Below are 18,424 nucleotides of genomic sequence, written 5' to 3'. Positions count from 1 at the left end.
TATGTACTACGGGGTAATAGAAATGTTCCAAAATTCAGCCCCTGTTACATTGGGAATGGATTCGTAGTGGTTGTGGTGACGCCCCTGCGGGAACTTAGAGAAGAAGCTGTCTTCTACCTGTGACCTTCGTATGAAACTTGCGTATGATCACCGTTATACACCCGGCCTCACGGGATCCGGCGGATCGGATGGCAGCGTATAAGCGTTGAAGACGCTATGATTATGCTGAAAAGTCCCTCCAATGCGTGAGAAGTGGCGGTTGGGAATAATGAATCGGTTGCTCCTACTCGAGTATGCTTTGCAGGTAGTTGTAGGCTGAGCTCGATTGGAGGCTTTTACCGTAGGCGGTCTCATCTAGGAGGTGGTTAGCAATTCCACTTTAAACAAATCCGCGGCCGGAGCGGATCCGGTAGTTTCTACGCTAGAGAAGGCCCAATACTCTGGGAGATAGAGTGGCCTTCTCTATCTAGGGAGTGCGCGGGAGACCAGGCTGATGTATTTCGGCTTAGGTAGCCCTATGCGCGCGGCATACGGTCTGATGCTTAATGCAGATCCGACCACTCGGAATGGGCAAGCGGGGAGCGAGGTTGTCTTGGGCCTTCGTGGCTGAACTGCTTCTACACCAATGCTGCGGCAGTAACACCATTCTGTCGTATGTGGAGGTGCGTCAGCCCTCATCTTGAGAATTAAAACGTCCGATAAGGCCGAATAGGCTAGGTGCGGACGTTAAAGATCCCAATTGTCCTTTTAAGGACGACGAGTATACGGGAAAGCATGTCCATGCTGGGGTTTCTCAGGGCAGAGTTTTGGCCCCCACACCGTTCCAGGTTTACACCTGCCATTTCCGTAACGCCTTTAAGCCAACACACATTTGCGGACGTACATCTTTTCTCTCTTGTAACTCCGATCCTGTAATTTCCTCTCAAAACCTTCAACAACACCTCATTCTACTAGAGTCTTGGTGTGAAAAAAAGAAAAAAACAGAGAACAAGAAATTTAGACAAATCCATCTTCACTCTCAGTAAAATGATTTCCCCCTACAGTCTAATAAAAAAATACATATTCCCGTCCCAACTGCGGACAAGGTGCGGTAACTCAGATTGTACAAACGCTTGACGTGTAATCCTCACACACCACTGTAACGCCAAGAAGTTATGAGACGATTATTCTTTGCTGACTTCCTGACAAACTGTATGACTTACTTCTCAAAAAGAGAAGGCCGCTTTACAACACCATAGTTTAGCCGATGGACTTATGGATGAAAGAGGTTCAGCCAAACGTCAAACTACGCAATCCTTAATCTTACGAAAAATCCTTGATGCTCTATTTTCTGTATCAAACGAAACTACGTATTTAGACTTAAATGTTCCATTAATCCAAGATTAAATCGGCTCTTGTTATCGAAAATTCCACAATACTAATCAAACCTTATTCGGAGATCGTGAGATGCGGTCTGGTGTGACGTAGGTTTTAGAAAAACATTTTCTTTATCGTGCCAACGTTTCGATCTTTATTGAGTTCATCTTCAGGGAACAAAGTGTTTCTGTGTAGTTGTGCCATTCGTGTGTGGGGCCCTCTCAACACGACACACAAGAATGACATATCTACACAGAAAACAAACACTTTGAGCCCTTAAGATGATCTCAATAAAGATCGAAACATTGGTACGATAAAGAAAATGTTTTTCTAAAACCTACGTCACACCAGACCGCATCTCACGATCTTCAAAAAATCTTATCTAGATATAAATGAAACTAAACCTCTCCTTTTTAAACGTCTTTTACATGGGAAATATGAAAAAATGTTGAAAACACAAATCTGTAAATTGAAGGTTGTTCTTCCTATTTGTTTCCTGTCTTTTTTTAGTAATGAAAGTTGCAAGGACATTTCACTACAGGCGGCTGATTTAAAAAAGGATTCTTTTCATCATACCAGGCCATTACAGATCCATATAATTAAACAATAATGGCGAAGCCCGCAGTGCCCTCAATTTATGTAAATATCCGGTTGATGAACTATTAAAAAACCTGACTGCGCAGTTCTTCGGTCAATGATCAAGGATCAAATTGATGGCGGGATTCGATCCACTCTTCTTGTTTTTTTGAGGCGTGAATAGGTTTTTACAAAATACCCCCAATAATCTAAGATCTGGGAACAATGGGAATAATAATATCGATGGGTCTGTCTCTCTTTCTATCCTCCTTTCATTCTTCCTCTTCTCCTTTTTTTATATAGACAGGGTGTGCCGGTGAACAGACGTCATTACTTCAGGAGATCATACTACAAGCCAAAAATTACGTTCATTCAGTTCGCTCGTTACAAATACGAACTGTTTTTCATTCAGACTTTTCATTCAAGCTAATAAATACAGTCATACAGTAGCCATGACCTTTTTCCCTTCTCGAAATCTAGACCCGTCCTCCGCCGGTCAAGGACCGATGGCTTTTTTTAACTTTAAATCATTTCGATGTATTTTTTTCGGTTTGGCGGATCCTCTATTAATTTTTTATTGTATTTTGATTTTTATTGTATTTTTATATCTGCTGGACGTACGATGAGGACGTGGTCATGTGATCTCTTCGTTCCTGCGCCCTATGATTGTGTGTATTTGTGGGCGAGCTTTCAAGTTCCGTTCAACAGATTGGGTTGCCCGTTAAATCGTCGCTTTATTATATATTGTTATAACCGATCAACGTAATTGACAACCTCACTCTGACAGAAACCAAAAATAGTTTTCTTTTAAGAATAAAAAAGAACAATAAGTTTAGTGATGTAATTAAAAATACACTAAAATATAAAAATAATCATATGCGTTGGGTATTAGATTTTTATTAAGATTTATTGCTCATATTCCCGAAAATTAGATCTCCGCCCGCCGAGTACGCCTCTGTAGTCGCTTCGATTCCAAGACCATCCCTCTGTAACTATGAACTCTCCAGAAACGGTCAGCTGTTATGGGATGTTGCCGTTCTAAAGAGTCCCTCGATAAAATATTGAATTCGAAGAGGGTCGTTTTGTTTTCGAAAACGTCCTGCCCAGCATGCTGCATCGTCAAGGACCTCTTCAACAGGATGAACGTCGACTACAGGACCGTCGAGTTGGACATAGAAGACACAAACAGGAAGATCTCAGCGGAACTGGTGAACAGGACGGCCATGAGAATGGTGCCGCTACTCTTCGTCAACGGGCAGGTCGTCGGCGGGATATGCGAAATCCGGAGGTTGTGGTATCACAGGAAACTGTGGACGCTGACCGGTACAACTCCCGACTACAGGAAAAACCCATGGGAAGCAATCATAACTGATGAGTATTGAAAACTCAATAAAAATATTTCTGCCATATGCTTTACTCCTTTTTGATTTAACTGCTGTTAATTTCTTTCAATTTGTATTATTCAGACCACTATATAGGGTAGTAATAAAATGGGAAGTTTATGGGCCGACAAACAGCTGCCATCGCCGTCCCTCTGCGTGTTTTCCTTCTTTTTCTCTTCTTTCGCGCGTATTTTGTTTTAAACTGCAGCCATTTGAGCGTCTCGATCTGGTTACTGACTCTCCGATTTCAAATATATACTACGTTGATATCCTAGAATGCTAGTCTCTCGTTTGTACCTCAGGTTGTCAAATACAGAATAGAAACAAAACATACAATATACAGGGTGTCCCAGTTCCTTCTGACGAAACTCAGGGAATCGATTCTACTCTTTGTTTTGAGCCAAAAATTTTCATGAGAAAATTTTCGGAAAGTTCTCTATTTTGAAGATATTCGTCAATTTAGGTTTTCAACTTTTCACTACCTTACTACATAAAAACGCTTACAACTTCCAAAATGTTGAGACTACAACAAATCCAATTACACCACTTGAAAGAACGCTAAATTTGCTGTAAGATACTTCTTTGCAATAATCTGAATGACATAAAATGTTAGCTTAAATATCAGCTGGAATATGCTAAAATTACAAAATTTAAAATTTCCCTTAGCTCATGTTTTCGAGCATTCAATTGTTATAGAAATTATAAATGATGGGGTGAGTGTGGAGTTCAATCGTTTTAAAAAAGATGGTTCCTACTCACATTAAGTTTTTTCGCAACAATCCGGATTTCGAGCCCTTTAGCTCATCGTCAGATTGCAGGGTTTCCACAAACACGTCTCTCGACATGCGAGTAGGAACCATCTTTTTTAAAAGGATTCAATTGCTATTTTTCAACTCTACTAGAACGTTATTTAAAAATCTGGATATATCAACGTAAAGCATATTAGATGAAGAAGGTTTTGTAAAATTTGACAAGTTGTAGGTATTTTTTTGTAACCTCAGTAGAACGTGCAATCATGACCAAAATTTTAAATTTTGTAATTTTGACATGTTCCAACTGATATTGGCTAACATTTTATGTCATTCAGATTATTGCAAAGAAGTATCTTACAGCAAATTTAACGTTCTTTCAAACGGTGTAATTGGATTTATTGTAGTCTCAACATTTTGGAAGTTGTAAGCGTTTTTATATGGTAATGTAGTGAAAAGATGAAAAAACTAAATTGACGAATATCTTTAAAATAGAGAACTTTCCGAAAATTTTCTCCTGAGCATTTTTTGCTCCAAACGAAGAGTAGAATGTATTCCCTGAGTTTCGTCAGAAGGAACTGGGACACCCTGTATATACATCACGACAAACATTAATTCCCCCAGAGTACTCGATATTCCTCGGGGCGGGGTTATAAGCAACCTCTTCCTTTTATGCTAATAAATAACTCAATTCACTAGTTTCGTGGTCCGCTTGACCAATAATTAATTAAGGTTTTCAGTTGAGATAAAAAAGTCAAAGGCACGAGCGGGATTCGAAGCCGAAGATCGTGGGTTCGAATCCCGCTCGAGCCATTGACTTTTTTATCTCAACTGAAAACCTTAATTAATTGGTTAATACTAATAAATTACATTCATTCCAATAAATTAACATAAAGACAACACAAATACACATAAAAAACTATATACATTTAAAAATCCCTGTTGCCCTGAGGTACCGGAACAGCGATCTATGCTTGCTGCCGTGCCCCAAGACTACAAATCCGATGATATGTCAAAATATTTTCTATATACATCATTTAATCATAATTTACTATTGAAAATGTGCTCGACCGTTATTCTATCCTTGCATAACGGGCACCTACGCGGTCGCTTTCCGGCAGGTGCCAGTGCTACCTTCAGGGTAGTAAATCTATATACATATCTATACCAACTATACTACAGTCAGTATAGGCGAATTGAGGTATGATAGGTTACTTGATATTCCGCCATCGACGCTCTTGTACTAAACACCCATTCACGCATTTATACATATATACATTCTTACGAAACAAAATATTACCTCTTACCAAGAAAAAATATACAGAAATACCCGTTTCCTCCAAAACTGGGAATAGGGGACACAAATACTGCCGTACTCGAGCACAATTCTCACATGGCCTACTCGCTCTCTATATAGAGTTAAGGAATCCTTCAATTAAGTGAGACCTTGAGCATGCAAGACATATACGCGGGCTTTGGCCCAAAAGTGTCCGTACGTAAATCACGTATGGCCAATTTTAAGTCATTGATCCTTGTGTGGTGTAGGGGTCTTGGGCCACTCAACCGTGTAGGTCGCCTTTTGGACGACTCGGTCTATGCCACTTCATTGCCATATTCTTTATTTATTACCTGCTTTCGACCTATAAAGTTATTATAATTATTTTCTACTTCTTAATTTTACATATGTTTAAACGTCAAAACTTGTATTAAAACAAACGATTTTGTCGTTTGATGTGTTGTGTAGTTAGTTTTTTAGCTTTTCGAAGTTGAATTATAGAATAAGGAATGCATATTTTCAGGTACTTGAAACAACCAAATCCCTTATCATATTTTTATTTGGTATGAATGTGATGGCCTGTTGCAATTGGATGTGTTTCGCTGATCGCTGAAAACCGCTACACGAGGGATGTCAACTAAATTTGGCATTTCTGCCATGTCGTCGGCTCAGAAGGAGGAGCGCTTAGCCCTGCCAGTTCCCAGAGTTGTCTATTGTACCAAAGTTTTCTGATATCGCAGAGCCCTCCGATGACGCGCCCGTTGACGAAAAGGACCGGCACCGTCTTCCTGCCAAACTTGGTGATCAGCTCCTCGCCCACTTTGCCTTCGACGTCTTCCTCGTCGAGTTCGTAAGCCCTGTAGTCAATTTTCATCCTGTCGAATAGGTCTTTGACGACTGGGCAGATCGGGCAAGACATCCTCGATATCAGGACGACTCTCTTCGAAACCAATACTTTTTGGAGTGGGGTTAATTTTTTAGAACAGCAACACCCCATGACGGCCGGCGTCGGTTGAAACCCGACAGCCTTCTCATAGTTCTAGATGGATGATCACATTCATTGAACGATAAGGATGCATTTTTTCCATGAAATACAGCTTGCGTATACAGCTGGCGATGTTACTATCGCTTTGATTAAAACAAATAAGTATATAACATGTGATTTATTTGTTAAGCCATCGTGAAAGATCAAGGCTTAAGTTGATATAAATGTTTAAAATCGCCAATCGGTTTTTAAAAAAAAGGGGATTATATGAAAATACGTGATCTTGCTGCAAATAAAACCATACACCATTCAGCGTTGAACTTCGTTAAACTCCCACGGCTTTCTCCTGTACGAACAAGGCCTCGGGGTTAAAGTGACGTCCCAAATTTCACCCCTGTGGTACAGCCGTTTGATCTGGGCTAGGCCACCGACGAGATGGCCCTTGACAAAGACGATTGGGACTGTCCTAAAGCCGGTCCTTTTTATCAGCTCGTCGGCGATGACGCGGTCCTCGTCGTCCAAGTCCAGTTCGAAGGTATAATACTCAACGCCCAGCCTGTCGAATATGTCCTTCACCATGTAGCAGGCGGGGCATTTGCTCTTGGAAAACAGGACGACTTTGTTCTCCAGGATGTCTTCGTACTTCAACACGACCTCGTTGGATTGGCAGCATCCCATGGCGGGCCCAGTGCGGATTCCCCTTTAGGTACATTCTGGAATACCGCGAAGCACCGCATCGAAACACATCTTCCTCAAGTGACCTAGGCGTACATCATTTTATAATCTTTCCAAATAAATAAAATGCCAATAAAATGACAAAAATACGGTTTTACACGTGTTTGATTTTATTTTAATTTAACAGTTTTTCTGTTTTTGTTTAATTTTTTTTGACTCGATAATTTCAACCAATTTACCAATTCAAACGCTAACAAATTTCTTTCTAAATTAGATAATTTCTTAAATTTCCTTAACATCTGACAGTAAATTTTGGGTTGTGCTTAAGATTAAAAAATAATTCCAATTTTCCAAAAACAAACCAGTTCAAAAGTTATTTGACATCGTGCCTTGAGTGACGTAGGTTTAGAAAAATATTTTCTTTATCGTGCCACGTTTCGATCTTTATTGAGATCATCTTCAGTGCCTGGGATTTATAAACATTGTTAAAATTATTCAAATACATGTAGTATGTGAAAAAATGAATTTATACAATGCTAGAAATTTTAGATTCAATCAAAGTATTTGTTTTCTGTGTAGATGTGTCATTATTGTGTGGTGTTGAGAGTGCCAGTGAGATGTTGATGTTTTATGTTTATACACGTTGGATTTTGAAGGGGTGAGGAAGGAAGTCAGGATAGAAATACATTTTTGTCATAGATATGAGGAGTCGGCTTCTTTGAGGTGAAAGGAGCCGACAATGGGAAAAAATGGGTACTGGTTCGGCCTGATTATCCTTTCAAGATTATATAGACGGGGATAATTACGGAAATGAAGGACAAATTCTTGAAGAATTAGACTATGTACAACTATTTGATGTGTGGAATGTAATGATTGTTTTCTATGTTGTTTTATATTTTTATATGTACATTATTGATATTGAATTTGATTAATGATATTAGCGTAGCTGCGACTGAGTTAACATGTGTCTGTTCTGAATGTAACCATTTATAAAAAGTTACGTTTATGTTTGTTTTGTTCTGTGTGTAATATTTTTGTATTATAGAAATCGATGTTGTGTTGGTGTTCAAAATGGTGGGTAGCGAGTGGTGTAGGATTTTGCTTGGGTTTTTTGCAATCATAGATACGGGAGGGAGGGAGGGAGAGAGGGAGAGAGGGTGANGAACCCACGATCTTCGGCTAGATACGCCGCTGCTCTACCACTTGAGCTATCGTGACCTCGATCCACTCGGACACCAACTTCCCATCTCAACCGCACCTTTTAGAATTGAGATGGGAAGTAGGTATCTGAGTGGATCGAGGTCACGATAGCTCAAGTGGTAGAGCAGCGGCGTATCAAGCCGAAGATCGTGGGTTCGAATCCCGCTCTTGCCATTAACTTTTTTTCATTTCAACTAAAAACCTTAATTTATTGCTTGTACAATTGTTGTCCATGTTATCCTTTTCTTCATCCTTGGGAAAGCCCCTGATGATGGCACTATAAGGTGCCGAAAGCTCGGTGAACCCAGCATTCAGTATTTTTTTCACCTGTCTAATGACCTTTAAGAACATTGGAACCCTACATAGATTAACTGCAGGTCGATCAACAAACATATTTTCAATTTACCTATTCGTAACAATGAATGATCTTTGAATGACTTTTCAGACGTTTAAGGTAAAAATTCTCCCGAGTTAAAGTCAACTTACTTTAACCATGGACTACTTCTGTTGAATACTTTATAATATGGAGTCTTGTCCTTTCACGACTGACAGGAAGCTGGTTTGTTGTTTAATGGCAAAAACGACCACAGGATGAAATGCTTCTGAAAATTTGTAAATTGACGAGTCTCTGAAAAGTCGCTTCTGTTTGTCCCAATGAAAGCTTAATGTGAAGTTTTTGGTTAACTTTTGTGAGAAAAAAAATACAAATATAGAGATTCTGAAAGGTGCAACTTTAAGATAAATTAGGAAATATTGTAGGAATGTGAAGAATGAGCAAGTGTGATCAGCTCTCTACCATCCTAATTTGCCTATTGTTGCAGGCTTTTTCTCCACAAAGAAAAAACATCTGAACATGTTCTTTGTTATTTGTTCATGTAATTTCTTATGGCAACAACTATCTACAAGGCAAATATGAAAAGGCACCCAATAATTGGTAAAATTGTTTAAAAATGGTGTTTTCCAAGGTACGGATATACCTATGATCTGACTGTCAATAGATAATATTAGTAATAGTAAACAATAGGTTTGCTAACTTTCTCTACATTGAACTTACTTTAATGGATTGGAAAAAGAAAGTTACTTTTTTGCGCGTGTGAGGACTTCAGCCAAGTCTGAGAAACCAACTGGATTATATAAAGCTGCAAATGCAGTCCTTACTTCATCATCGTCATCGGACCAGAACACTTTATTCTCCAAAATTTTTCTAAGAGGAAGACAAAAGTCAGACTAACTGGGCAAAAGAGACAGATATTTGACAATTTTCTATACTTCGAAGAAGAAGAAATATCCGAACATATTTTGATTATGTAGTCTAAGTCTAGGACTTAGGCCAAAACAATTGTTTCTAAAGAAATTGACGAACACCAAGAAAAGTGGTGGTTCTTTCCAAGATATGGGCATGATTGTCAGAAGGAGGTAGATATTATTAGTAACGGTAAATAAATAATATTAGTATTAATTAAGGTTTTTAGTTGAGATAAAAACCTTAATTAATTGTAACGTATTAATTGGTCAAGCGGACCACGAAATTAGTGAATTTAATGATTAGTATTGACATCTTATCAAGGGTCAAAATTGGGTCTGTTTGTATAAAATTAATGATAAAAATCCTGAAGAAATAAATGAAAACACATGTTTACAGTAAAAAATGTGTTTTCTATATTTTAGCCATAGGTAGTTCGTTTAGGTGTTAAACTCCCAGGCTTTTCTCCTTGTTGAACAAGGCCTCTTGGTTCCGGTGACGTCCCAAAGTTCGCCGCGGTACCAGAGCTTGCGAATTTGACAAAGGCCTCCGATGAGGTGGCCCTTTACGAAGACGACGGGCACCCGCTGATATCCCGTTCTTCTTATCACCTCCTCGCCTACTATCTTGGTAGGATCGTACTGATCTAGCTCGAACGAGTAGTAATCGACCTCCATCCTATTGAATATGTCTTTGATGGCCACGCAGGCCGGGCAGTTGGTCTTCGATATAAGAAGGACCTTGTGTTCCTTTATCATCTCCTCGAGCTCCGACAAATGTACACTCTTGCAGCATCCCATATCGAGAAGAGGTCATCTCGGTGGGTTTGTCAGACTATGCAGAACCGATGGATCCGGCGGATGGGGGCGTGGGAGGACATCGCCCTCAGAAGAGCGCCGTTTAAAAATCCAATCATTTTTGAAACTGCTTCTAGAGGATGGAGGTTAGACGGGATGACGTCTCGGAGCTTAACTACTTAATTTACGGGAACATAATAAATTTAATATTGAACACATGTTTTTTTTTATAGTTTCTCTTTGGGCTTTCTTGTTTGTTGTTTACATGTTTTGTTGACATATGTAAACAGTAAAGGCAATTTGCATAAAACTAGTCTATAATCATACAATTTAGTATCGGATCCTTTTCTAATTCTATACCTGCCTACAAATTTATAAGTTCCCAAAATAATTCACGGTCTTCGATGCCGTGAAAGTCGGCCGATTTACTTATTTTTGAAATCATAGGTACATGACATAACATCAATATTACAGCATAGCATAGATGTTGTCTGTTAGTCTAAGCTGCCATTTACTGACTAATGCATTTTTGTGGCAAGTTATGGAGTTCAATTAAATGATTTTTGTTGCGATTCGATGGATATTTTGACTGTAGTTTGATATCCAAGAAGAGATTTGACTGAGCTAGCTTTGTGGTACGGCAAAAACGGCGGCACAGGATTATCAACTAGGATAGGCATGCAGACAAACTATGAGTTTTTTTCTTCTAAAGTATTCAATTTAAATCCTGGAAGTAAACTGCGTCATAACTGTTTTAAATCCACCACTGAAGATGGTGAAATGCCGAAACACATCTGACAGACAAATCCGGCAAGATCAAACTACGAAACCCTTTTAATTATTCTGTCGGTCAACAATACAATCCATGGATGATCGTTACAACAAAAATTTTGTTAGTACAATTTATTATACTTAGTTATAGTACTGTAATCTGTTTCTGCAATAATTCGGGATGTGTTCATCCTTCTTCAGCCTAACGCAGGGCATTCTGACTTTTGTCATTTCCCAAAGCTTATGGGTGGAGCGCAGTTCCCTAAGGTCGCAAGTCCCGCCTACGTAAGTGCCGTTGATGAATATCTGAGGTATCTTCTTGGTCTTGGTGATCCCGTGCAGTTCGTTTAGCACTCTATCCGCCATCGCCGAGGAGACCATGTCCAGCTCGTAGGCGTAATAACTGACACCGGCCATTCTCAGGATGTTTTTAGCCTCGTAGCAAAGCGAGCAATCGAGTTTGGAAAAAATAAGGATCTTATACGTGTCGATAAGATCTTGGGCGTAGTTCGCGTCGTCTTTTCGCCCTTCGAACAAGAGGACTGCGTCTTCGCTAGGTCCGCAGCAGTGTAGGCAGCCCATTTCATCTTCTTATTAAGCAGTATTTATGTTATTACATTCTTAAAAAAAACTCCACTATTCAATCTATCCTCCATTTTTATAAATTTTAAACATACATTTTTAAAATGAAAACGACAAATAAATCGTTGAAATTTAATTTGTGTAAATAATATGTAAAACGTATGTTTAGCTTAATAGTAATACTAAATACGCAGAAATATTCGTTTGTGAAAACGATCATCCTGGTTTGCAAACCAATCACTGAAGTGGCGAAAATCAGAAAAACGCCTTACAGATTAAAGTAGCAAAAATGGGTGAACTAGCTAGCCAAATAGAGTTAGGAACTTTATGAATACCATAATTGCCAACTTGTTTCATTATCTGCGGACGTGGACGTCCAAAAACTTGCAATAGAAGAAGAAGCACAACTTCCAACATTCCACAACAAGAATTAAGCAGCAAGCAGTCAAGAATAGTTTAAACAATGCTTATTTAATCCATGTTGTAGTGGGAGTGCACAATCGGTGTAGAAAAAAGTCTCAAATTTGATTGTCAGATCTAGAACCATTGAAAAACTTTAAATGCCAAGCAGAATTGAGAAAAGATAAGAACAAACAGAATATACTCGCCCATATGCTATTCAATAAAGAAGAAGGAACATCACAACATGCCCTAAATAATTATGAAGTCCAGATACATTGACATTTGTTAGTTCAACAACTGTTTTCAAAGAAAATTACGAAAAGGTTCTCAAAAAAATGGTGAAACTGCTAAAAGTGGTAGTGTTTTTCAACATGTGGACATCATTGTCAAAAATGAGAGATTAATCGTAATAGTAAACCTTAGGATTGTTAACTTCCTCTAATTTCCTCTCTGATGGCTACCTTAGCTAGTAGCTTGGGTGATTAACTTATTTCGATAGGCTAAGAAAGTTGACTTTAATGTGGGTGTGAGGACTTCAGGAAAATGAAGAAGCCCAACTGGGTTATAAAACTGCAGATGCAATCAGCTCTCACACCAATTGTACCAGAACACCAATTAAGTACTCTGGAACATATAACTATAAGTAATTAAAAAGAAACATTAAAAACAACCTACTAAAAACTTATACCTACCAAAATGATAATAAATTGGAAAAAACAAAAGAAACATATGGTAATATTTCCAAAGGAAAAAGCCAAAAGGAGAAAGAAGAACTACCTCTAAAAAATGAAAAAAATCAAAACAACTGGACAAATAGAGCTAGGTATTTGATATACCATAACTTGAAGAAGAACAACTAGCGTATAAGGGGCCTAACTTTGAAGCCCCACATGGCGTTCCACTCCACCTCAAACATCTTTTAAGCCAAACTGCTAACCATAAAAAAATGTGCATAGGAAATAATAAACATCTCAAAGCTGCAACAATAATAATTCTTTCAGGACACCAGGCAGCACTAAAGGTTCTCCAAGCCTAAGTGATCACCTCAAAAATTGCCTGGAGCAGTCTAAATTCCCTGAAAAAAACAAAAACAAGAAAAACAACTGGGATCTTCAAATAGCCTAAACTAAATAATGAGGGAATTACAGGCAAAAAGGCAGCAACCGTACTTGCTAAAAAAGGAGCCTTGAGACAACTCATAGGCCCAAATCTTGTAGCACAAACCCTCAACTGGGTATAAAGTTGCAGGTGGTCAGTACACATGCCCCTCAAACCTAAAAACACTAGAACACATTAAAACTATCTCTAAAAGGAAGGTAATAAAAATTAAAAAACTGGGTAAACAGAGACTTATGCTTGATGATACACTACCAAGGACAATTCCTCTACCTTTCTTGAGAAAAGGTGACTTTAGTGGAGTTGTGAGGATACAAGGTCATGAGCTGGAGGGAATTTGACAGCAGTTCAATTGTCACTTTCACTGATTCTTTTCTGAAAATATTACCGCTTCACTGATAAAAATATACAAAAAATCCTTTGCCAAAATACTTCAGCTAAATCAGGCAGACCAGGAAGATCATAGTTGATCATATTGCATATATCTTTTAGTTATAATTTTGTTGATTGAATCAACAATGATATCCAGGTTGATTGTGATATTTTTGTTGATAATTGTAATTTATTGTCCTTGTTTAAGTATTGTAGTTGTATTTGCATTTGCAATGTTCTGGAATGAGGTCATCTTCAGGTCTGGTACAAGGGATTTTAACTTGTGTCATGGCCCAAAGCTGTTTGTTGGACCGCAGTTGTCTAAGCTCGCAAGTCCCTCCGATGTACTTGCCCTTGATAAATATCTGCGGGAGCATTCTGGTTTTGTTCATTTGGTACAGATCATTTTGCACGGCTTCTGACAGCGTCGATGAGACCAGATCTACATCGAAGGAGAAGAATTTGATGCCGGCGGTTTTCAGAATGCTCTTTGCCTCAGAGGAAAGTGGACATTGGACGTTGGAAAAGACAACAACATCGTATTTGTTGATTAGAGATCTCATGTATTCCGTGTCGTTACCTTGGCCTTCGAACAAGAGGACTATCTCTTCTCTGGGAGTACAGCAATATATACAGCCCATATCATCATCTGATGAAGCAGGATTTGTTGAAATTGAAACTTGAATATAGTTTTCAACACAACTTATCCTTCATTTTCATCCGAACATACATTTTTATGTTTGCTAATAGTGAAAATGACAAACGGGTCAAAATTTGATTTTTGTGAAAATCAATGTAAATAAAATATAAAACATATGTTGAACTTAAAAGTTATATGAAACCAGAGCTTAAGCAACAATATTTATAAAACTTTAGGAAATTTTTATGTTTAATATTTTGTAAACATAATAATCTCCTAATCTAGGCATTATTTAGGCCTTAAGTATTTCACGCTATTTTTTCCCATTGTTTTCTCTTCTTGAATTGTAACAATATTGACAAAATTTTATTATGATCAAATTTTAAAGTATGCTATATTTAAATTACCTGACATATGTTCAAATATTAAGAAAGATCCTGTTGATTTTATATGTTTAGCAATCAGATATTAAAAATAGGTGTTTTTATGGAGTTAATGATTTTCAGTGGAACATGAGAAAACCATTGCTAGATTTTTGAGTTCTGGAAAAATAAAACAACGTGAACTTTTAAGTTCTAAAGAAAGACAAATTTAAATTATTTGATAGATGTAAAAGAACTGTGAAAGAACCAATGGTTTAGCCCATTGCAGAAATCAAATATTAAAAATAGATTTTTTTATAGATTCACTAGTTTCGTGGTCCGCATGACCAATCAACATCTTACAATTAATTAAGGTTTTCAGTTGAGGTAAAAAAAGTCAATGGCACGAGCGGGATTCGAACCCACAATCTTTGGCTTGATACGGCGCTGCTCTACCACTTGAGCTATTGTGACCTCGATCCACTCAGTCACCAACTTCCCATCTCAACCACACATTCGAATCCCGCTCGTGCCATTGACTTTTTTATCTCAACTGAAAACCTTAATTAATTTTTTATAGAGTTAAGCCAAGCTTTGAAAAATCACTTGCCGAGAGTAGCAATGTTTCACTCACCTTAATTCGCTCCTGCAGAATAATGCCCGTCGGTCCACTCCAAGGCCTTAGAATTTTCCTCCGGGAATGTTGAGGAAATGTAATTAACACCTTGGCTGTGAAACATAAACAGTACTTTTCAGTAGATAATTTTCTCGTGTTGCAATACGGTGGAGAAATACTTCGTCAAGAGAGGAAAGACGTTAACTAAGTTTATGACATTCAGAACAACAAGGCGCCTGGCCAGAGAGAAAAACATGTCTGTATCGAACAACTGACGGAAACAAAAGAGACAAGTCTCACACTGTCCGTCAACTAAGCCTCTCATCATTCGGCAGGCCAATCAGAGGTCGGAGTTAAAATAAAAAGAACTGCATTGAATTGTAACAAGACTTTTTAATTAACTAATTTTTAAAAAGAAAATAGAATAAATTACGCTTCGGCGTAAACATACCGCCCACCAAATTTGATAAAATTTAATTGTGAAAAGAAAAATGAACGAAGAGATAATACTACTTGTAGCTTCTTATGTTAAATGAGAGAAAAATGTTACTTGTGATAAAGAACATAATATAAAAGAAAACAATTATTTACAAATTCTAGATGTAGAGTTTTAGTCGAGTTCTGAAAAATCTAAAAGCAAGTTTCAAAGACTGGTTGATTTAAATTAATGGACAGGTGTAAAAGTTCTGTGAAAGATCCAGCAGATTTCATGTGTTTTTCAGTTCTAGAAAAATATTTCTTTTCTAGATCTTTTAAGTTTAAATTATTTGACAGGGAAAAATAAATGAGAAAGATCTTACAGATTTCATGTGTTTTTTAGTTCTGGAAAAATAAAACCCCACGATCTTTTAAGTTGCAAAGATCCTGCAAATTGTATGAGTTTTGAGTTCTAGAAAAAAAAAAGATGCAGAAATAACTGCCAATTAGCGATTATTTTTGATGTGAGACATCGAGTAGATAAATTTGTAGTTAGATTACACCTGATCATCCTGAAAATTAGCCACTGAAGTTGGCAAAAGGTCTGACAGACAAAATCAGAGTGAATAGTAAGACGGATGATCAGACACAAATTGAACTGCTAAATTTACATGTTCAAAATTTTATTTTGCACAGAGAATCAAGACTACTGGCATGCGAAATCTATGGAAGAACTTGAAACCAGTTTAAACATTAAGCGGAATGAAAAACAAGCCAAAAATGTTGTTTTGTTTATTGGAGATGGTATGGGTCCTAATACCATAGTGGCATCTCGTATTTACCATGGTGGTGAATCTAGCCATTTTACTTTTGAGAAATTTCCTCATGTTGGATTGCTTAAGGTATGTATAAACAATCGTTAAGTATTTAGCGCTATATGTTAAATTTTTTTCAGACGTATAATATTAACAAACAAGTCACAGATTCAGCTTCCTCAGCCACAGCTATATTCACCGGTGTTAAAACCAACCAAGAAACTGTCGGTGTCGACAGTACGGTCTCATTAAACGACTGCAAAGCCAGTTTGAAGCAGAATGCAAGACTGCAATCAATTTCGGTTTGGGCCTTAGAGGCAGGCAAGGCGGCGGGCTTTGTCACCAACACGAGAGTCACTCACGCCACCCCAAGTTCCCTTTATGCACATTCAGCAAGCCGTAAATGGGAATGTGAAGATTACAAGCCAGTGCCGTTACCGCCTGAATGCAAAGATATTGCAAGACAGCTTGTCGAAGATTTCCCAGGAAACAAATTAAACGTAATTGAATGATTGAAGTAAAATTTTAGATAAAGGGTTTTCATTTTTGCCTTTAAAGGTCATAATGGGCGGTGGGTATGCTGTGTTGGACCAACAACCAGCATCGGAATTAAATAGTAATATGTGGGAATGTAATCGAAAAGATGGCAGGCTTCTAACACAGAAATGGATCAATGACAAAAAAAGTCAAGGCTTGAAACATGCTTTTGTCAGGAACAACGAGGAGCTCCGCTCACTTGATCTTAAAGTCGTCAATTACCTCATGGGTAAGAACTCAAATCATAGAGTAAATATTCAATTCCATAATTTTATTTTTGAAAATTGCACAGGGATATTTGCAAAGCAACACATGGTACCTGAATATATAAGGGATGATGGTCCAAAGGGGATGCCTTCACTACGTGAAATGACAACATCCGCAATCAAGGTGTTAAACAATAACAAAAATGGATTTGTGCTGATGGTGAGTCTCTATACTAAAACATTTTTAAAGTAATGAGACAAATTTCAATCTTGTTTTAGTTCTGGTTGTCATACTTTTTACCATTCCATTTAATTTTAGGTTGAAGGAGGTCTTATTGATTTGGCTCACCACAATGGTACAGCCAGAGTAGCCTTGGATGAGACTGTCGCCCTCAATGATGCCGTTAACGGCACACTGGCTTTGCTCAAAGAGCTCAATAGTTTGGACGACACACTTGTTATAGTGACAAGCGATCACACCCACTCGTTGGCGATTAATGGATATCCGGCAAGAGGGAATAGTATCTTAGGTAATAAAAAAAATATTTATATTTGTATAAGTGCTATCAACTCAACCTAACATCCACTTTTGTATCTTCAGTAGTACAATTAAAATTTTTAGTTGAGTGCATTTCTTGTTTGTATTTTTAAAACCAGGCATAGCAGATAGCTCAAAAGTTGACGGTGTACCTTACACAACATTAAGTTACACTGTAGTCGGAAATAAAAGTTACCACTATAGCGTAAAAGATGGTAAAGTGGTTAGAGAAAATCCGTTATATGTAAACACCACTTCTTTCTCTTACCATCAACAGGGTTCTATACTCAGTGATGAAAACAAGCACGGTGGAGGAGACGTCAATGTATACGCCACAGGTATTGTTTAAAAATTTTTTTTTAAATTAAAATTTATTATGAATGTTTTATTTTTCAGGTCCAATGGCTCATTTGTTTCATTCCGTCCATGAACAAACCTATGTGGCAAGAGTAATTGCATATGCTGCAAAAATCGGACCGCACTACTCATCTTCGTCTGCAACATTGCCATCACTTGTGACTGTTTTGATTGGCATTGTAATAATAAATTCATTAACTATTACTTAATTTGTGTATAGTTGTCCATTGTGCCTGATATTAATTTTATTCGTTTAATATTTATTGAATTTTAATGTAAAAACGAGTGATTTTTACTTTCAATTTGATAACCATTCATTGACTTCATGTTAATATTAAAAAGAAAAAAATGAAATTGTCTTGAATAAATCTTTACAATGCATTCACACAACTTACCACTGTATCATAATAAATTACATAAAATTTGGTTTTAATAAAGAAACAGGTTTTCAGAA

General features: G+C 37.6%; 1 protein-coding gene across 1 annotated transcript in view; it reads left to right on the top strand.

Moving 5' to 3' along the window:
- LOC106668607 (alkaline phosphatase, tissue-nonspecific isozyme-like) overlaps positions 1-18,424 on the top strand; it is a 27,807-nt gene extending 9,383 nt beyond the window's left edge. Inside the window, exons 2-8 of the mRNA XM_014397514.2 lie at positions 16,214-16,419; positions 16,473-16,832; positions 16,891-17,098; positions 17,162-17,295; positions 17,395-17,605; positions 17,733-17,951; positions 18,010-18,424. Of these exons, the coding sequence (XP_014253000.1) occupies positions 16,214-16,419; positions 16,473-16,832; positions 16,891-17,098; positions 17,162-17,295; positions 17,395-17,605; positions 17,733-17,951; positions 18,010-18,179 (1,508 nt within the window). The 3' untranslated portion in view covers positions 18,180-18,424. The remainder of the gene's footprint in view (positions 1-16,213; positions 16,420-16,472; positions 16,833-16,890; positions 17,099-17,161; positions 17,296-17,394; positions 17,606-17,732; positions 17,952-18,009) is intronic.

This window comes from Cimex lectularius, unplaced genomic scaffold (genome assembly GCF_000648675.2).
Source record: "Cimex lectularius strain Harlan isolate CLEC.00 unplaced genomic scaffold, Clec_2.1 scaffold111, whole genome shotgun sequence".
NCBI lineage: Eukaryota > Metazoa > Arthropoda > Insecta > Hemiptera > Cimicidae > Cimex > Cimex lectularius.
The sequence above is the reverse complement of the archived record's forward strand: the minus strand, read 5'-3'. Positions and strand labels throughout refer to the sequence as shown.